This window comes from Sprattus sprattus, assembly GCF_963457725.1.
Source record: "Sprattus sprattus genome assembly, chromosome: 12".
NCBI lineage: Eukaryota > Metazoa > Chordata > Actinopteri > Clupeiformes > Clupeidae > Sprattus > Sprattus sprattus.
Window position 1 is genome coordinate 16034339 of NC_137910.1, and position 21697 is coordinate 16056035.

At 45.4% G+C, this 21697-nt stretch overlaps 2 protein-coding genes across 2 annotated transcripts in view; both read left to right on the forward strand.

Moving 5' to 3' along the window:
• Nucleotides 1-212: 212 nt before the first annotated feature.
• On the forward strand, nt 213-14641 carry adam8a (ADAM metallopeptidase domain 8a; the record flags this gene model as incomplete). Its single annotated transcript, XM_080848916.1, is given in 25 exon segments — nt 213-248; nt 250-433; nt 678-790; nt 1176-1249; nt 1368-1446; nt 1772-1848; nt 2782-3028; nt 3131-3199; nt 3296-3462; nt 5356-5437; nt 5566-5702; nt 5954-6131; nt 6763-6852; nt 7406-7601; nt 8023-8077; nt 8342-8504; nt 8901-8978; nt 9846-9930; nt 10071-10200; nt 10773-10947; nt 12245-12298; nt 12767-12814; nt 13170-13304; nt 13661-13732; nt 14591-14641. Coding segments are annotated over 25 exon segments (2775 nt in total).
• Nucleotides 14642-16708: 2067 nt separating this feature from the next.
• The window catches only part of spef1 (sperm flagellar 1), a gene marked incomplete at both ends in the record, with an annotated part of 8109 nt that continues 3120 nt past the window's right edge, over nt 16709-21697 (forward strand). The window contains 2 exons of the mRNA XM_080849422.1: nt 16709-16888; nt 17389-17431. Of these exons, the coding sequence (XP_080705548.1) occupies nt 16709-16888; nt 17389-17431 (223 nt within the window). The remainder of the gene's footprint in view (nt 16889-17388; nt 17432-21697) is intronic.

Below are 21697 nucleotides of genomic sequence, written 5' to 3' on the forward strand. Positions count from 1 at the left end.
TTTAAAACTGGGCTGTATGAAACCTACTACCCTAGCCGTATCCCTCATCCAAAGCTAGAGATGTAAGGATGTGCTGGTCAGTGAAGTGATTGGTGCAGATTGTCCAGCCAAATAGGTTAAGTAGGCTAAACTTTATCCGGACGAAAGGAAGTGTGTTACTCTAGGCTTTTCTCGTGTGTCACTAAAATCTTCCTGTAATTCTTGACTCGACAATGATTCACCGCCTGACTTGCCGGATGAGTGGTCATATCCCTCTATGCTAATTCATATTGCATCGCTGTAGAGGCGGAGCGCACGCTTGCCAGAATTAACCTATTCAAGTGCCGCTTCAGTGGCACAGTTTGCGCTGACTGGCGGCGAGATCGGGCTGAAACTATGAACATGAAACACACTGGAGTTATATTATGGATTCATATCTGTCTTTCACTGTTAGGTAAGTTGACCCATAAAACCCAATTATGTCAAGTTTGAATAGGAAACCATCGTTTGGAAACAGTAGATGATGTCTTTATCTTTAAGCTTTTCTTTTCGCACTTCACTCGACCGGCAGCACTAGGCTGTATGCACATATGACTTTATGAAAGAAAACCGCAAATAAGTAAACATACTCTTCACACATCTATTAATTAAGGTTCATTAGTTTAATTCGCTCTGTGAATGCATTACTCTTTCTGTAGGTTCGTTTGTCATCTGCAGCCCAGCGTTGCCACATGTTTCGCGCTATGATGTGGTTCGACTTCTGAAACTAAACGTTAACGGACGCACGAGAAGGAGTGCCTCTTCTCAACAGGTGTGTCCATGTTTCAGTCTCAGATTTGTGGCATATGAAGTTCATCCATAGGACGCGGGCGGCATAGGTTACAGTAGACCCTGGCTCGGAATGGTTGAGTCAATCAGGCCATCTGTTTTTTATTAGCTTACAATCCTCTAATGGATTAGTCATCGGATATCTCTGCAGACAGACAGCGGCCTATAACCCTTTGTCTTTCTAAGCCTCTCCCGTTCGACCAGCCCAAAGCACCCAAAGAGAGACATCTTTTTTACTATCTGTAGTCTACTTGGGTCTGTTGCTTTGGTATTATAAAATCAATATTTTGTCCCAATTAGATTATAGGTTATACCATAGATGTTTTTTTACATGAATTTATGCCTTGATCAATATCCTGTTGTGGCAGACATTCCCAGATGAACTACACTTCGGACTGGTAGCGGAGGGGAAGAACTACACTCTGCACTTAGAAAAGAACAGGTCCGTTACTGTCCAGACCGTACAATAATTACTTCTTATCGTGCTTTATTACGTGAAAATTGCTTCAGAAATGGTTTGGTCATTTAAATTATATGTGGGTTTTAATGTTTCATTTCAGAGATTTAATCGGGAAGGATTACACTCTGACACACTACAAAAAGGATGGGACTGTGTCAACAACAGGTTCAGACGCTACAGTAAGTGCACACACTAAAACCAAAAGATACTCACTCACACACAGTCTCACAGTATTCTTTATGGTGACAGTATGCTGGTGATGTGAAGGTTGTAGGTAGTACAAGTCTTCTCAGGTTTGGCATAGGTGTAGGTATACAAGGGTATGACACACCATCTTTAGGACTGAGAATCGATGTTCAAAAAGTGTGGGTGTTATACTGTGTAATAATTCTGTGTGTGTGTGTGTGTGTGTGTGTGTGTGTGTGTGTGTGTGTGTGTGTGTGTGTGTGTGTGTGTGTGTGTGTGTGTGTGTGTGTGTGTGTGTGTGTGTGTGTGTGCGCGTAGGATCACTGCTATTATCATGGTCACGTCCCTGGGCTGGTGGACTCTTCTATCAGTGTTGGCCTCTGCTTTGGAATGCAGTAAGTCCGATTTTACACAACCAGACAATAGTTTAAATTACATAGTGTGCCATCCTTTAAATGTAGTTTTTACTTTAGATAAATTGGCTTCTTAGTCTCAGCAGCACAAACTGAGCAGGAGGCTGTAAGTAAAGGTTTTCATGGAGTTTATGGTTGGTCATTTCAAAAGAATTACATAGAGGTTAATACAGATATCTGACATCTACCAACAGCAGCCTACCTTGGCCAGGTCATTTTATTGTGACGTGTAAAAAAAGAGTAGTTTTTTTTGTGACATGTATTAAAAAGTTTGCAGCCTACACATGAGATTCATGCGATTATGAATCATGCAAATTGTGTAAGATTTCAGTTCCTTTTAATGGGATAAATGAGATTCGTCTTTAAATAGAAAACCACACCTTTGTTTCTTTCCTTCCTTCCTTCTTTCTTTTCTTTTCTTTCTTTCTTTCCTTCTTCCTTTCTTATTTTTTTTCTTTCCTTCTTTCATTCCTTCTTTCTTTCTTTCTTAGTGTCCTCTAGCTCTGATCATGAACAAAGAGCCCACATTGCCTCATAAGCATATTAAGTCCTTGAGAAGAGCTGCATGTATATATACACATATAGAAACACATGTATACACACATATATAAACATGTATTGTCAAATCATGTAATACATTTTAAATTAACATACATAATTGGACATTTTCTATTAACATGTAGTTTAGATAATTTTAGTATAGTTTGCCCAGTGGTAATTATGAATGTCTTATTTACATGGAACATATTTACATCAGGTATGTAATGCTCGATATGATGTTAATGATGTTAATTGTCTCCCTCATTGGTGTAGTGATTATACATGTAAATATATATACATATATATATGCAAACATGTACATATTATTTATATACACTATTAAATATTATATATATCTTTGACCGGTTCTCCCAGCGGTGTGGTGTCAGTGGACCAAAAGGTGTATCTCATCGAGCCTCTGGAAGGATCTGTGGAGGGTGATCATGCCGTGTACCGCCCTGAGCACCTGACGAAGAGGAGCAGGGAGAAGCGAGGCGCAGGTGTGCACCCGGATATGGATGTCCTCTACGACAACACCCCCCGCCCAGTGGGTATGCGGAGCCGTGCGTCACTGAAGGCCCAGCGCTTCGTGGAGCTGATGGTGGTGGTCGACAGCAGTGAGGTGAGCCGCCCAGGGCCCAGCCTGAAGAACCTAGAGTAGAGTTTTTGTCTTTTTCTACATTTCTCTCCCACATGCCCAAACTAATGATCTTTCGTCTTTCAGTACAAGCACTATAAAACCAAGAAGAAGGTGGAGGAGTTTATCCTGAAAGTTGCAAATCATGTTGACAGGGTATGTTAATAATAACAGCCATTACTTTACTGTTAGCTCTGTCTCTGTGTCGACCCCCCCTCCCCTAACGTTGAATCTGTACCCCCCCCCCAACAGCTGTACCGTCCCTTGAACCTGCGTGTGATCCTGGTGGGTCTGGAGATCTGGTCTACTGATCAGATTGTGGTCAGCTCAAGACCCAGTGACTTGCTCAACCAATTTGTCGACTGGCAGAGGAATAATCTGATGAAGCGGAAGAAACACGACAATGCCCAGTTTGTCACGTGAGTCACACTGTTAGCGATTTGTCTGTGAAATCTACACGTTTCCACTGTGATTTGTGTGAAATCTACACGGTGACCTGTGATTTTTATGGTATATTATTGTGTAACTCTTTGTAGTGCATTACTGTAAATCACAAATGCATTATTGGAATACACCATAAATCTACAAAAACGTCTCACTGCAGAACAGATCTCCTGCATAGTACTGTGTAACCCACAATTGCATTGTGGAAAAATGCTACCATTTACTGTAAAAAGCTTGCTCTAGGGTTCAGGACAGGCCTCTATTTAGTGTTTCTGGACAGTGATCCTTTTTAATGGCGATATATAAACAAAAGTATTTTTAATGATGATATATTAACATGGAAAAGGAGGATTAAAACATTTTAATTTAGGTTAATAGTTCAGGCCAGATGTCAACCTTTTTCTTTCGCTGCTTTGTCTCTTGACCCATGTGCAAGGGTGCTGACAGCATAGCACTCAAAAGTGTGCCGATAAAAGCCGATGCACAGCGCACACTAAGCAGTCTGTCTGATTCTGCTGCACTATGGGGTTTTTGGATGCCAGGGTTAGCTTATACTGTATATCTAGGCATGGTGCATACAGAGATACAGCTGCGCAGGGGCCAGTGTGTTTACAGGTGTAAAATATATAGAATTTACATCCCAAGGAAGCTACAGGGCTCACGTTTCATTTATGAACTTAGCAGTTGATTTGGTTTTGACAGAGTGAAAGTACAAGTAGCAAACAGCCTTCATTATTATGCATCTCTCAGGGATCAGACCCATGACCTCAGTGCCGCTAACACTCTGCTTTATGAACTGCCCCACCTGTTGGGCTACAGACAGACTTGCTGACTGCTATTACAGCTGAATCTGAATTTGAAATACAAATAAAAAATAAACCACACTTAAGAGGTTAACGAAAGTTATTGACAACAACACAACACGTCAAAATGTCAATCAAAAACCATCCAACTCCAGAATGAAATGGATTACTACATTAAAATGCTTGGAAATTTACGAAGAATTCTAAATGTATAGCTTTATTTTTTTTTTTACTCAAACATAGGCTAATCTTGCTTTTCTAACAGTGCACACATACTAAGTGGTACTAAAAGTAGATGTATCGTATGGTTCTGGCAATTTACAGTATAATGTTTTTTACAACAGGGTCATGGGTTATAGTTGCCAGTACTTTACCGTAGTTTTGATAGGATATTTGGCAATGCTCATACACAGAGAGGAAAACATACTCCTAAAAACACAACAGACTCAGTTCCCTGGCCATGTAGGATCTGGCCGTATAGGATCTGAAACGTATGACACAACAGACTCAGTTCACTGGCCGTGTAGGATCTGTCCCTGTAGGATCTGAAACTTATGACACAACAGACTCAGTTCCCTGGCCGTGTAGGATCTGAAACTTATGACACAACAGACTCAGTTCCCTGGCCGTGTAGGATCTGAGACTTATGACTCAACAGACTCAGTTCCCTGGCCGTGTAGGATCTGAAACTTATGACACAACAGACTCAGTTCCCTGGCCGTGTAGGATCTGAGACTTATGACTCAACAGACTCAGTTCCCTGGCCGTGTAGGATCTGAGACTTATGACTCAACAGACTCAGTTCCCTGGCCGTATAGGCTGTATAGGATCTGAGACTTCAGATATTAAGAACTAGAGATGTAAATGTGATCAGCCATGGGTGTGTGAGAAACACCAAACTCTACCGTTGTGCTATTTCTTTTACCAACTCCTCCAAACTGGCCACTTTAGTGCTAATGCAGTCTCTCTCTGTCTTAGTCCTAATGCAGTCTCTCTCTGTCTTAATCCTAATGCAGTCTCTCTCTCTCTGTCTTAGTCCTAATGCAGTGTCTCTCTGTCTTACAGTGGAGTGGATTTTGAAGGCAGTACTGTTGGACTAGCGTTTGTGTCAGTCATGTGTTTCGACAAATCAGGTGGTGTGAATCAGGTAAAAGCATCCCACCTGTCCCCCAGGTGTTTCACTCCTTAAAGTAAACCTGCAGTAGAACCGTTGCATGTTACCTGCCTCCTGTTTGAGTTCCAGAGGCGCTTGAACTCAACATCTCTTCTCTGCAGGATCGCCATGACGGCATCTACAGCCTGGCGTCCACCATGGCCCATGAGATGGGGCACAATCTGGGCATGAGCCACGACGACAACAGCTGCCACTGCGGGAAAAACGACAAGAGCTGCGTCATGGCAGATACAGTGGGGTACATATACAGTTACTGTATGCCTCTCTAAAACAGCACTGCACCTAATACAGTTGCCAGACAGGCCAGGGGCAAGGCGAGGGGTGGTGGAGTTAGTGTCAGAGGCTGTGTATGGTGTGGGGATGATGAGGCCGTGTGCATGGAGTGGGGATGATGAGGCCGTGTGCATGGAGTGGGGATGATGAGGCCATGTGTATGGTGTGGGGATGCTGGACTCATTCTTTCTGTCTCCATCTTGGGGTGGCGTGCAGCTTTGACTACCCAGAGCGCTTCAGCAGCTGCAGCGAGGCGGCATACAGGAAGTTCCTGGAGGACTACAACCCCAGCTGCCTGCTCAACAAGCCCAGCCAAGAACAGGTGTACGGGGCTCCTGTGTGCGGCAATGCCTTCCTGGAGAAGGGCGAAGAGTGTGACTGCGGGACCGTGGAGGTATTTGTGTGTCTCTCTGATCTCTGCATATCTTGATTTATGTATCTGTTATTTATTTATAAATATTTCTCTTATATTTATATTTCTCTTAATATATTAATCTACCTGTAATCCAGTCATTATTCTCAATTTCGAATAAGTGCACTCATCCCTTTCGTTTTTCTCTTAAGACTACTAACCCCTGCTGTTGTTCCCTCAGGAGTCTTCTAACCCCTGCCGTTGTTCCCTCAGGAGTCTTCTAACCCCTGCCGTTGTTCCCTCAGGAGTCTTCTAACCCCTGCTGTTGTTCCCTCAGGAGTGTACTAACCCCCTCAGGAGTGTTCTAAATCTAATCCCTGCTGTTGTTCCCTCAGGAGTGTACTAACCCCCTCAGGAGTGTACTAACCCCTGCTGTTGTTCCCTCAGGAGTGTACTAACCCCCTCAGGAGTGTACTAACCCCTGCTGTTGTTCCCTCAGGAGTGTACTAACCCCCTCAGGAGTGTACTAACCCCTGCTGTTGTTCCCTCAGGAGTGTACTAATCCCTGCTGTTGTTCCCTCAGGAGTGTACTAACCCCCTCAGGAGTCTTCTAACCCCTGCTGTTGTTCCCTCAGGAGTGTTCTAAATCTAACCCCTGCTGTTGTTCCCTCAGGAGTGTACTAACCGCTGCTGTAATGCCACTACCTGCCACCTGACAGAGGGCTCCCAGTGTGCAGAAGGAGAGTGTTGCCAGAACTGTAAGGTAAGGGCACGCCTCACTCATGTCTCCTGTCTCACCCGACACACACCTCTCATGTTAAATCAGACACAATGCACCTGTCTCACTGATGACCTCGGGTTACCTGTCTCTCCTCACATCACACCCACCCAACACATCACACCTTACATAGCTTACTCATTTCTCCCACCCGGTTGTGTTTGTGTGTGGATGTTTTTTTTTGTGATACTTATTTGTGTGTGGTATATGTATGTTTATGTTTTGTGTGTGATATGTGTTAGTTTTTGTTTTTAAATATATGAATGTGTGTGTCTCTGTGTGTTTTGTGTGCAAATGTATGTGTGTGTGTGTGTGTTATGTATATGTTTAGTGTGTGTGTGTTTGTGTGTGTTATGTGTATGTTTCACTCAGGTGCCCTGGCACAGTGTGTAATATATATTGGTGTGTGTGTTTATGTGTTGTGTTATGTGTATGTTTTGTGTGTAATATATATATATTGTTGGTGTGTGTGTTTATGTGTTGTGTTATGTGTATGTTTTGTGTGAAATATATATATTGTTGTTGTGTGCATCTCCAGTTTAAGGCAGCAGGGAACATGTGCAGGAAGAGTGCCCATGACTGTGATCTGACGGAGCACTGCTCTGGGAGTTCTGGTGACTGCCCTCGTGACGTCTACCGGATAAATGGTATCCCGTGCAACCGTAATCGCGGATACTGCTACAATGGCCAGTGCCCCTCCCACCAGCAGCAGTGCCGTCTACTCTTTGGAGAAGGTACTCAATTCAGTTCAGTTCAATTTAATTCAGTTCAGTTCAGCTCAGTTCAGTTAAGTTCAGTTCAGTTCAGTTCAATTCACTTCAATTCAATTCAATTCACTTCAGTTCAGTTCAGTTCAGTTCAGTTCAGTTCAGTTCAGTTCAGTTCAGTTCAGTTCAGTTCAGTTCAGTTCAGTTCAGTTCAGTTCAGTTCTGTTCAGTTCAGTTCAGTTAATTCAATTCAATTCAATTCAATTCAATTCAATTCAATTCAATTCAATTCAATTCAATTCAATTCAATTCAATTCAATTATTTTAAGTAGCAAACAAAGCATGTTTCTATGATTCTAATGCTGTGGAGCGCTCATTCATCTGCACCAGTGGTTCTCATTCATCATTCACTTATCGGTCCACTTTGGTTTGTGCATTCTTCTTCCAGATGCAGACTCATGTTTCGTCAATACTTGTAATTACCGCTTGGGCTGTGATGAAAGGTACGTTAAAAGAAAAACAGCTAACGGTACAAAGCCAACGTGTTCAGGGGCATTAGAGGGACATAAGGGGGGCATTAGGGGGCATTTCTACACTCAGATTCCACTGAAAGAATACAGTTATCACACATATGTTCAATATGAGTAAAATGGGGTCTGTTGCAAAATCATAATGTCAATCAGTTGATTTATGTGATGAATCAGCCCTGTGTGTGTGTGTGTGTGTGTGTGTGTGTGTGTGTGTGTGTGTGTTGTGGCTAACTGCAGGCAGTTGAAGTGTGAGAACGTGCAGTGCACGGGGGGGAATGCCCGGTACGGCATGGAGTGGTCATTGCCGGGGGGAGGAAAGTGTAAAAAAATCACCAGTATCACTAACGGCCAGGACGACCTGAAGAGAGCTCCTACTGGGACTAAATGTGCCAACAGTATGGTGAGTGTGTGTGTGTGTGTGTGTGTGTGTGTGTGAGAGTGACTGAGTGACTGAGTGACTGAGAGTGTGTGTGTGTGTGTGTGTGTGTGTGTGTGTGTGTGTGTGTGTGTGTGTGTGTGTGTGTGTGTGTGTGTGTGTGTGTGTGTGTGTGTGTGTGTGTGTGTGTGTGTTCGTGTGTGTGTGTTTGTGTGTGTGTGTGAGAGAGAGAGAGACAGATAGAGCTCCCACTTGAACTAAATGTCCAATTAGTATGGTATAGGTGTGTGAGAGTGTTTTCTTTTAAGCCTGGAACTGTGTATGTCTTTGTGATATTTCACCAGGGTTGATGTGTGTGTACAGTATGACAACTAGTGTGTGTTAGAGAGAGAGAGCTCAAGTCAATTTCTGTTCCCCCAGGTGTGTGTAAAAGGCCTGTGTCAGGACGTGTCTGTGTATGGAACCAAGGACTGCTCAGACAAATGCAACAACCGTGGGGTAAGTGCACTGTCTGGGGAAGTTCTTCTCTGGGGCATTTCTTCTCTGGGGTTAGTCCTTTCTAGAAGGTTCTCTCATCGCCCAACGCTCACCCAGCAGAATGCAGAAGTCCTTGTGAATGCATATGTGACATCCCGCCTCGACTACTGTAATTCCATCTAGTCTGGAATCCCAAATAAGCTACTCCATCGGCTCCAACTCATCCAGAATTCTGCAGCAAGGATTGTAACACGCTCTAAATCCACCAGCCATGCAACACCATTGCTTATGCAAATGCACTGGCTTCCAGTAGCCTACCGAATTCAATTTAAAGTCCTGCTCCTGGCCTACAAGTCCTTACACAACAGTACCCCCACCTACCTCTCTGACCTCCTGGAATCTTACACTCCTGCCCGCTCACTGAGATCCTCTTCAGCAGGCCTACTGCATGTCCCTAAGGCGAACCTCAGCACCCTGGGAGAGAGGGCTTTCAGCTACATCGCCCCCAAGTTGTGGAATTCACTGCCAGACTACATCAGACAAAGTTACTCAATTACTGACTTTAAAAGCAGACTTAAAACTAATTTCTTCAAGATAGCTTATGGACTGACTGACTGACTTTTATTTTTCTTATTTTCATTTATTTCTATGAGATGATTGTAATTGTAATGAGATGATTGTTTGTGAAGTGACCTTGGGTGTCATGAAAGGCGCTTTAAATAAAATGTATTATTATTTTATTATTATCGTGTCCCACGCAGACTAAAAGGTCATCGGGCTGTGGCCAGGTTCTGCTGACCGCTGCCTCAACCATTGTTAATTGTGGAGTGTGAAAGGTCATATCTGTGTGTGGGTTTATCTGACTGACCTCACTCCTTCCTGTGACAGGTGTGTAACCATGAGAACGAGTGCCATTGTGACCCAGGCTGGGCCCCGCCCTACTGCACAGAGGAGCTGCCCAATCAGGAGACAGGTAACACCCCTCCAGCTGTGTGGTGCTTGGTGTGTGTGTATCTGATGCATTTTGTGTGTTGTGTATCTTGTAAGCTTCAGCGGTGTGGTAATTGGTGTGTGTGTGTATCTCAAGCATATTGTGTGTTGTGTTTCTTGTAGGCTCCAGCAGTGTGGTGATTGGTGTGTGTGTGGCAGTGGGCGTACTGCTTCTGCTCACGCTGCTCATGGCTGGCCTGTCCTGCTGCAAAAACTCCCATTCCATGGACCGGACCGCTGTTAAGGGCAAGAGGTAGGCCTCCCAACCTCACAGATCTCACCGATCTTTCCATGTTCACTTACCTGTGCTGGTGGTTAGGGGCTCCCACAGATCTCTCATTGTCACATGCCTCCGCCAAAGTCAGGTACTCAGAGATCATAACGCTAGAGATGTCAGAGTCCTTGTGTTAGTGATTAAGGTACCTCACGCAATGGCCAGATCGCTGTGCACCACGTTCCTTGTCCCATGCCTACACAGGTCAGGTACACAGAGGTCACACAGAGGTCAGACGTTCTTAGTCCCATACCTACACAGGTCAGATACACAGAGGTCAGACGTTCTTAGTCCCATACCTACAGGTACACAGAGGTCACACAGAGGTTTGGTGGAGTGGGGAACTTTACAGATTACCGTAAGAGTTGACACTGGATACAAACCTAAGTAAAGGGTTTTGGGTTGGATCTGTACAGATATGCTTCTATAGTCCCTCAGTGGATTCAAAAATGTACTGAATGAACTTCATGGAAATATCTGTTCATGAATGGTCATGTGTTTTGTGTTTGTTTGTTTGTTTTGTTTTGTGTTGTCCCTGAAAATGCCTTCAGGGAACCACGCACCTCCTCAGGCCAGGCCAACCCTGTATTTCAGGCAGGCAGTGCCAAGAACAGCCCTCACTGTGGACCCCCTCGCATCAGTTCGCCCACCTTCCTGGAGTCCACGGTGACGCAGACGTGCAAGCCTCTTGGCGTGAAACCAGCACCCAGCCGCACTGCCCCACAGGTGAGAAACAACACCCCCACAAAATACCCCAAACCCCTTAACCCCCTTTACCTACACCATGCCATACGAGATTCCTTCACCCCACATTTCTGAACCCCCCACCCCCTAAGCACACTTCATACCAGCCCCACCACCCACCACCCTCACCTGACCAAACCATCATAACCCCCCTCCCCCCCATGCCCCGCCACTCGCCCAACCCCTCAACCACCCCCCATGACGCACGACACTGCAATCCCAGGGTCCATCTGGGTCTTATTGATCTATGATGCCCTCTGCACCCCATCAGAACTATTTAAGTTTTCAATGTCCTAGTCATGGATCCAGTGAGGTTCCCAAGTGCTCTATTAAGTATCCTGCCTGTGCACTTGTTTCTACAAATAGTGCTCATACTGCAGTAATATCACTAAAGTGCACTTGTGTTGGGTTGAGAGTCTGACTAAAGCCAAAAGTAATTGAGTGGACAAACCCATCACCTGCTGTGCCAGCCACCCAGACATATCCGAACACAAATAATGTTCTACGGCATGTCGTACGGCATGTCGTACGGCATACGGCGCGTGTTGCGACTGTCACCAGCAAAATGGGCACTCTGCCCTGCAACCCTAACAAAGCCTACAACTAATATCTCCACATATACCAAACCAAACAAAATGCTCAATGCCAGAAAAACTAAAACACATCTAAAGACATGCAATACCCCCCTCACCAACAAAACTGGGCTATAGACAGCGTATGTTGTATGTACCGTGGCCAGGAGCCGACTCAATCACTCATGTGCCAGCTCGGAAAAAGAAAGGTGAGCTGAGAGCTTCTTTTTGAGTGTGGTTTGGGTTGATTGATTCGTCGCTTCTTGTACAGCATACGGCGCGTGTTACGACTGTCACATATACATTATTGCCACCACTGAAATGTTTCTCTGTCTTGCATGTATCATGTTTTTACCACCGGATGTCTGTATACATGTCCAGCGACCAAATGCTGGCTGTGTCCAACCCCTGTTGTTTCCCTTCCCCTTCTGCCACACAACCCCCCCCCCTTCCCCCCTTCCCACCTTCCTAACTCCACCCGGCCGACCTCAAGCAGTTGGGTCCCCCCTTATGTGCCGTGGTTCTGCTTAAGGTTTCTTTCTGCCTAACAGGGAGTTTTTTCTTGCCCCTGTTGCCATTCTGCATGCACTAAGGGGATTTAGGATCTGGGCTCTGTTAAGCGCCTAGAGGCAATTGTATTGTTATGGCGCTATATAAATAAAATGTAATTTAATTGAATTGACTTGTTTCTGTCGCTTCCTTCTCAGCCACCTAAGAAGCCCCCAGTGCAGCCTGTGCTGCCTCATGCTCCTAAGCCACAGGTACTTTCCCACTGCACACAACAGCAGCTGTTACTGCAACATCATTGTGAATATCATAACAATTACAACCCAAATACATACCCATCACAGTGTTATACAGTAAAACACACCAGAGCAACATCATTATGAATATCATAATGGTTATTTATTATAATATCGTATAATATCATTATCAAGATTACAACACAAATTCACTACCCATATTACAACACAAATACACTACCCATCACTGTGTTATACAGTATAACGCAGCAGAGCAACATCAGTAATTCCACCTCTTGCACCTTTGCACAGCTGAACAGTAACAGAGGGACAGTGTGTGTTTGTGTTTGTGGTTGGGTGCAGTGTGTGTGTGTGTGTGTGTGTGTGTGTGTGTGTGTGTGTGTGTGTGTGTGTGGCGCGTATTGAATCTGTGGGGACTGATTTGTACAGAGTGAATGATAACATGTGAACGCTGTTCTCTTTCAGAAGTCAGGCTGTGTAACACCTGCAAAGTCCTCTCCTGCTGTGCCTCAGGTGAGCATCATCCCTTATAGAGCAGTAATGTAGACACACATACACATGTGCGCGCACACACACACACAGACCCACACACACACCCAAATACACACACACACACACACACACACACACACACACACACACACACTCACTCACACAAACACACACATGCACACAACTAATAAGTTACTACCAAACACCTGAAACTTTAAACTTTAAACAGCAATTGTTCAGTGGGAGTCACTAAATGGCAACAAAATTACATTTTGTTGGTACTTTTTTGTTTTGTTCGTTATGTCAAGATTTATTTTTTGATGCAGACCGGTAGACTATACATTATCCCTTACTAAGAGTTGTATTTTCACCACAGGTCAAACCTCAACTTCCAGCAAACAAGCCTGTACCTCCAGCGAACAAGCCACTTCCTGTGGCAAGCCGTCAACTACATGTGGTGAACAAACCACAAGCTCCATCGAGGCCTTTGCCTCCACTGACCCCAAAAACGGTGTGTGAACCTTACCTCTTCTTTCAACATACTCACACACACACACACACACTTATACACGCACACGCACACACACACTTATTCACTAATACACACACACACACACACACACTTATTCACTCATACACACACACACACACACACTTCTACACTCATACACACACACGTACGCACACACACACACATACACTTAAACACTCATACACACACATGCACTCACACACACACTTATACACTCTTTCACACATGCATACACACATGCATTTCAGCAGGAGATTGTTGGTCATGTTCTTATCTTCATGTTGTGCACAAGTTGATGAGCTGCTTTTGTTTATGATTTGTGATTTTGTCACCAGGCAAACAAGCCGACCCCCCCTCCAGTGCCCCCAGTGAAGCCATCCTCATCACCGTCGCCATGGAAATCTGAGGTGTGCTTACCTGTCCGACTGAACAGTACAGGCTGCCTTGTGTGAATGGAATGGAACTCGGTTTGAGGAGCGCAGCAGTTAGCAAAAGACTCAGCTTCTCAGTAGTGTGTGTGTGTGTGAGCACATACGTGGTGTGTGTGTGTGTTTGTGTGTGTGTGTGTGTGTGTGTGTGTGTGTGTGTGTGTGTGTGTGTGTATGTGTGTCAAACACTCACATATGGGCTCACCACAACACAGCTCCCAGTCCCCAACCACACATGGGAATGTCTGGGGGGGTTTATGTGCACTGAGTCACTGGCGCTGCTGATCTCCTCCACTGTCATCTGTCTCACCCAACGTGTGTGTGTGTGTGGGTCTCCAGCACTCGCATCTGTCTCACCCAGTGTGTGTGTATGTGTGTGTGTCTCCACCAGTGTCATTTGTCTCACCCAACGTGTGTGTATGTGTGTGTGTCTCCACCAGTGTCATCTGTCTCACCCAACGTGTGTGTGTGTGAGTCTCCACCACTGTCATCTGTCTCACCCAACATGTGTGTGTCTCCACCACTGTCATCTGTCTCACCCAACATGTGTGTATCTCTACCACTGTCATCTGTCTCACCCAACGTGTGTGTATCTCTACCACTGTCATCTGTCTCACCCAACGTGTGTGTGTGTGTGTCTTCACCACTGTTATCTGTCTCGCTTAATGTCAAATTTTGTTGTTGAATCTGTGTGTTTTCTTTCTGTGTGTGTGGTGTCGTTGCTGAGTAACGTGTTGGCGAGGCATTGGCAGTGTTTGACTGAGCAACACTGGCTTGTATGTGTGTGTGTGTGCATTGTTACTTACACGTTGTGTGTTTGTGTGTGTGTGTGTGCAGGTCCCAGCAGGGCAGAAGATGGCTCTCATTCCCCCGCGGGGGGGCAGATGACCTAAGAGACCGGGAGACGAGACAAGAGGAGATGAGAGGAAATGAGAAGTCGTTTTAGAGACAGACAGACCCACAGGAGGTCTAGTGTTTTACCGTCCCCACCACACCAGCAGCCTTAGAGGAGGAACCGAAGGAGGAGAGGGAGATGATGATGTGCTGTTTTTTTATTTGGGCTGTAGTGTTTGTGGCTGGTGTTCGAGGAGCAATGCCCTCTGGGATACTGGAGGCATGTTTAGCGCAGGGTGCAGAACCCGCCGCTTGTTTTCGGGCCGTCCACATGTAGGTTTTCTTTCAGGGACTTTTTAATGGTACGAGTGCCAGACAAAGTGCTCTTTTCATGGACATAATTGCTGAATTGTTGTGTTGCCGCGCTGCTCTAGATGCCCCTGGGCAGCCAGAGCTCACAGGACTGGATACGTCACAATCTGGCCAGGGCTGCAAAATATTTATTCTCCACAAAAAACGCAGCCTCTCTGAAGTTGGATTTTAATGAAGAATGAGGCCATTTTGGTCCAGTTGGATTGTTCTGTCTTTTTTCAAGCCACTGATGCTGTTATATTTCTGCACCTTTGTTTTTTTCCCATGGGTCGCTTGTGTCTCTCGAGTTTATGTTTACATGTTTATGCTGTTTTTTTGCACATTGACAGAGGCATTTGAAAGGTTTGTGCCAGTTCGTTTTTTTAGGCAGTGTTCTTGTTCAGCTGGTCTGAAACCTTTTGCATTTGTCTTATTGATTCTCAGCCTTTTTCTTTTAATTGACTGTTTTATTTCATAATCATGATGTCAAAATATGTGGATTTGTGTCATTCTGTTTATTCACTGCATTTTCTACCGAGCAATAAAAAAAAAGTCATAACTATACTCAGTTTGTCCCACTGGTTTGCCCAGAGCGTGAACCCGCAGAAGATGTCCTCCCTCGTCTGCCGTAAATTGGTTGCCTAGTAACGACCCAAACAATCGCCCTTACAAGAGGAGCTTTGAACTAGGGTGGCCTCGGTTGTTTTCTGTTTTAAGTAACCTCAGTTTAAGCATTTGATTATAATCACGCTTCTGAAATGAATAACGAGTTAGACGAAGAGACACTACAAGAGCTGTACGCTTGGATTGATAAAATACCTCTCTCCAGACCAAAAAGGAATATCACTAGAGACTTCAGCGACGGAGGTAGCCAGAAAGCGTTTGAGTTAATGTTAGATTAAGATGTGCCTATTAAAACATGTGTTGTACTGGATAATTAGGATACCCGGCTCGCTAGGTCGAAACCATCTGCTATGCAAAACTGATTCATGTTTTTAGCAGTAAGGCTTCATAGCTACTTCTGCATTGAAAATAAACAGCAACTTTATAAACAGAATTAATAGAGAGTTAATCATTAACGTTAGCCAGTACAGCTACATCAGTGCATTTGCCAGATAATATACGTTTAGGTTAACAAAGCATGAGTGGAGCTTTGATGTTTATTTTTCTAGTGATGGCTGCGGAGGTTGTGAAGCACTTTTTCCCTAAACTGGTGGAGCTGCACAACTACACACCAGCCAACTCCGGTCAACAGAAGCTGTGTAACTGGAGCACACTCAACAGGCAAGGCCGCCTATTAGTCCTCGGCACAGACACTAATAAAAACAACGCGTCGCTTATCTTGCCCCGCTACCCCACGCCTGAGTCCCTGGGGACCGGGCGGGAATGTGACACATGGTCCTCTCAACTTGTTATAATAACACAGGAACGTGAGAACGCGGCGACAGACGGGCTCAGTCTGAAGTCTGTGATTTAAGACTATGACACTCACATTTCAGGGATAACAGCTATTTATTACCGCAGATAATTGAAGTAGTGCGAGAGGAGACATGGTTAAGATGTTAAGATGATCAAGCCACTAAGATAGCAGATCAAACCATTTTCTCCCAATTTAGCCTACTCGTTATGTCTGTGTAGGGGTGCTACAACCCAAGTGGTAACTCAATATAATTATCAACATCCCAAACAAATAAAAGCTGTCATTAAGTGGCCATTTAAGAATAAAGCACCCAGCCTGGTAATAAGATGTAAGTGCGTGGCCCTGGCGCGATGCTCATGAGTCCGTGTGGTTTCAGAAAGGTGTTTTCTAAGTTGAGCTTCCACGTCCCTGAGGAGGTGGTGAGGAAGATAGTGATGAGTACGGCTGGCTTCATCGAGCCCATCCTGTGTACACTCCGGGAGAGGATAGAGAGCAAGAGGATGGATAGAGTGAGCGACAACAACATACAGGTGTGTATGCGTGTGTGTGTGTGTATGCATGCATGTGTTTGTGTGTGTTTGGTAAAGTTGTTAATTTCCAGTAACACATCACTTGGTTCTGTGAAGAGTTGCATGTTGCAGATCATGGTGATTGCTTTAGCTATTTGCCAAGTCCATGTGTCACAACGGTCTGTGTCACAACAGGCTGTGTCAGAACAGGTTGTTCTAGAGGTGCCGTTGCAGCATTTCGTGTTATGCCATGATGAGTTTGTGCTTTAGACCCAAAAATACAGAATCTCGGCACCAACAACAAAATGCAACCATCAACCAGCTTTTGCCTGGAAATCTGTTGCGTAGCAAATTAGTTGCCTCTGTGTCAGCTGTGTCAGCTGAAGCCTATCATGAAAAAACTTAGTAATATAAAAGTAATAGTAAAAAAAATGTAGTAATATAATAGTAATAGTAAAATAATTTAGTAACATAAGTGCATGTAACTAACTCCTCATTTTTTTCTCTTTCTCTCTCTGAAGCAAGTGGAGTACTACAGCGTGTCCCATGACCAAGCACACAAAGGTACAGTGCTTCAGTTCCTCAACCCTCAGCAGCACATCAGGGCAGACCTGTCAACACTGGCGTGTTCAGTGAAAGCTCATAGTTCTCTTAGAGTTCTCCTGTAGCTGAACTGGTAGCGCAAAGGTGCTTAAAAACGCCAAAGTCATGGTTCCAGTACCCAGGAAGCTCATGGTTCTCTTAGAGTTCTCCTGTAGCTGAACTGGTAGCGCAAAGTGCTTAAAAACGCCAAAGTCATTGTTCCAGTACCCAGGGAGCTCATGGTTCTCTTAGAGTTCTCCTGTAGCTGAACTGGTAGCGCAAGGTGCTTAAAAACGCCAAAGTCATGGGTCCAGTACCCAGGGAGCTCACATGCTGAGCTGAAAGCAATGTAGAACTGTACAGGGGATTTTGCTGTGGTTAAAAGCGTCTCCATAATGAATAAACGAGACAGCCCCACACTGCTTGCACAGACAGACATAAACACCACCAGACTGGGGTTATTATGCTATTATTACTATAGCACGTCCTCCTGATGCAGGACAGCGTCCAACTGATTCTGTCCGGGGATTTTTTTTGTGTGTGTGTGTGTGTGTTTGTGTGTGTGAATGAACTAGACTGCTCGCTGTGTTTCAGCTGATGAGTGTGTGTTGAGTGTGTGTTGAGCATATGGCTCCTGGGGGAATATGTTCCGTTCTTCAAGAGTGTGTTATGTGGATGTATGCTGTGGTCCTGTGTTTCTCATTTGTTTAGTTTGTACGGTGCTGGTGTGCGTATGTGGAAGTGTTGTGGCGTGTGTGTGTCTTCTGTTGTGGTGTGTGTGTCTTGTGTTTTCTGGCAGTAAGTGTATGCCTCTCTCTGTGTGTTATTGTGGTGTCTGTCTGTCTGTCTCAGAACTGCAAGCTGTGATGGTGGACCACTCCTGACAAGTGTGTTGTGTTAGGGTGGTGTCTGTTAAACGTGTGTACTGTGTGTGCATTGTGTGTGTGTGTGTGTGTGTGCGTGTGTGTGTGTGTGTGTTTGTTAGTGTGAGTGTGAGTGTGACTGTGTGTGTGTGTGTGTGTGTGTGTGTGTGCATTGTGGGTGTGGGTGTACATGTGTGTGAGTGTGTGTGTGTGTGTGTGTGTGTGTGTGTGTGTGTGTGTGAGTGTGTGTGTGTGTGTGTGTGTGTGTGTGTGTGTGTGTGCATTGTGGGTGTATGTGTGAGTGAGGGTGTGTGTATATGTGTGTGTGTGTGTGTGTGTGTGTGTGTGTGTGTGTGTGTCTGTGTGTGTGTGTGTGTGTGTGTGTGTGTGTGTGTGTGTGTGTGTGTGTGTGTGTGTGTGTGTGTGTGTCTGTGTGTGTGTGTGTGTGTGTGTGCATTGTGGGTGTGGGTGTACGTGTGAGTGTGTGTGTGTGTGTGTCTGTGTGTGTGCATTGTGGGTGTACGTGTGAGTGAGTGTGTTTGTACAAGTGTGTGTGTGTGTGTGTGTGTGTGTGTGTGTGTGTGTGTGTGTGTGTGTGTGTGTGTGAGTGTGTGTGTGTGTGTGTGAGTGTGTGTGTGTTTGTGAGATGTGGTGAGGTGAATGCTCTTCTGGCGTTTCTAGTGTGCTGGCTCAGAGGGGGGCTTCCCTGAGACGTGAGGTCACCTGCGGGTCACCCAGCTGCAGGGCTAGGGGGAACACAGAGACACGCTGACTGAGCAGCCAACAGCGCCGGCAGCCACCGCAGGGATGAGGCAGGGCAGTGGAGGAGGTTGTCATGGTGACGGTAACGATGAGGACGATGGTAATGAAAGACTGGCCCAGGTGCAACTGATGATGTAACAATGAAGACAGTAATGATGCCCTGGCAAAGCTGATGAAGATGATAGTCTGGCAGTGGTTTAAAGAGTCTGATAGTAGTTCTAATGATCACAGTGGTGAGGATGGCAGTGATGATGATGAAGTCGGCAGTTATGCTAATGTTGATGATGCTGATGAAGTTGACTGTGATGTTGATGATGATGATGAAGAAGTTGACAGTGATGGTGATGATAATGAAGATGACAGTGATGATGGTGATGGTGATGAGGATTGTCTCACTGGAGTCTGACATTTCCCATCCTCCAGCTGTAAGTCCCCTGGCTCAGGTCCAGGTGCTGAAACTGTGTCAGGGGCTGCCTCAGTAATTTCTGTCCCACAGCAACCACAAGTCTAGGCAGAGAACCGGGGCAAGATGAAAGCCACATGGCTATGTGTGTGTCTGAGTGCATGGTTGTGTGTGTATGCATGCATGTGTGTGTGTGTGACGTGTGTGTGTGAGTGAGTGTGTGTGTGTGTGTGTGTGTGTGTGTGTGTGTGTGTGTGTGTGTGTGTGTGTGTGTGTGTGTGTGTGTGTGTGTGTGTGTGTGTGTATAACCAACACAAAGAGCTTGCCTTTGTCAGCTTCCCTTGTTTCTCATGTCATTGAGGTTAGGTGTCTGTTAGGATATGTGACCCTGTTAGTCTCAGAAACTCTGATTTAGATGGTTTACACATGCACGCTTGCCCTTAAGATCTGGTTTAGACGTGCACGCTTGCCCCTAAGATCTGGTTTAGACGTACACGCTTGCCCCTAAGATCTGGTTTAGACGTGCACGCTTGCCCCTAAGATCTGGTTTACACGTGCACGCTTGCCCCTAAGATCTGGTTTAGACGTGCACGCTTGCCCTTAAGATCTGGTTTAGACGTGCACGCTTGCCCCTAAGATCTGGTTTAGACGTGCCAGTTGCCCCTAAGATCTGGTTTAGACGTGCACGCTTGCCCCTAAGATCTGGTTTAGACGTGCACGCTTGCCCCTAAACTCTGGTTTAGATGTGCACGCTTGCCCCTAAGATCTGGTTTAGACGTGCACGCTTGCCCCTAAGATCTGGTTTAGACGTGCACGCTTGCCCCTAAGATCTGGTTTAGACGTGCACGCTTGCCCCTAAACTCTGGTTTAGATGTGCACGCTTGCCCCTAAACTCTGGTTTAGATGTGCACGCTTGCCCCTAAACTCTGGTTTAGATGTGCACGCTCAACCCTAAACTTTGGTTTAGACGTGAGTGCTAAGTGAGCTGTTAGCTCGGTGAGATGTTGTTGAGAAGTTGGTGAGTTTGTTGGTAAGAAGTTGCTGAGATGTTGTTGATGATGTTTGTTGCCGAGGTCTCTGTGGCGTCTGTGCTGCTGTCTCAGGGAGATATAACAAACACAGAGGGCATGAAAACAAACCCATCAGATAACAGAATTCCTCTTTGTCTCACCAGCCATGAGTTTATTGCTCTCATTCCATCCTAATTCTTTTTCTCTTGCCTTCTCTGCCTTCTGCCCCTGCTAATACTCATTCTAGGTCTCTCTCTCTCCCTTTCCTTCTGTTCCTCCCTCTCTCATTCTCTATCCCCTCACTCTCCCTCTCTCCCTTTGTTTCTCTAACTTTCTCTGTTCCCGTCTCTCTCTCTCTATCTCTATTCCCTCTCTCCCCCACTCCCTCTCTCTCCCTCTGTTCCTCTCTCTCTATCCCCTTTTTTCTCTCTCTGTTCCTCTCGCACTCTGCTCTCTCTTATTCTTCCCTCTCTCTCTCTCTCTCTATTCCTCTGTTCCCCTTTCCGCTCCTCTCCCTATGTTCCTCTCTCTCGCCTCCCTTCCCTCTCTCTGCCTCTCTCTTTTTCCACTTACTCATCCTTCGCCTCTTGTTCAGCACTCAAAACCCACATTTTCCCACACTATCCCACACTTTAGAGGGTTTCCCATCAGAAACACCCCCTCTCACTCTCTCTCTCTCAGTCTCTCCCTTCTTCATTATCTCACTCTTATTGGGATTGGCAGAACTGTTCTCTCTGTAGATGAGGACCTGAACAGGCATTCTCAATCTAACGTCCTCTGGTCTGTGTGAAGTCTCTCCTGTGTGTGTGTGCGTTTTTTGTGTGTGCGTGGGTGTGTGTGTGTGTGTGTGTGTGTGTCTGGGAGACTCACTGTCCAGCTGTTTTCAATAGAGCGCTTAGAAGGTCAGACATCAGTCGCGTTGTGAGGAGGTGTGTGTGAGGTAGTGTTAGTGTGTATGGAGATCCCTGCTTGTTCTCTCATCCCAATGACCCTTGACCCTCTTATTAACGACATCTCAGTGTCATGACGTGTCTGAAAGAGATTAAGTGTGTGTGTGTAAGTGTGTGTGTGTGTGTGTGTGTCTTGCGCATTAGGGAGGATGTCTGTGAATGTGCAGTGGGGAGTATGTGTTTGAATCTGAGAGCATTTGTGTTTGTTTGGGATTGTGAGAGCCAGGGTCTTGTCCTGGTCACTGGAGTAGAGAGAAATG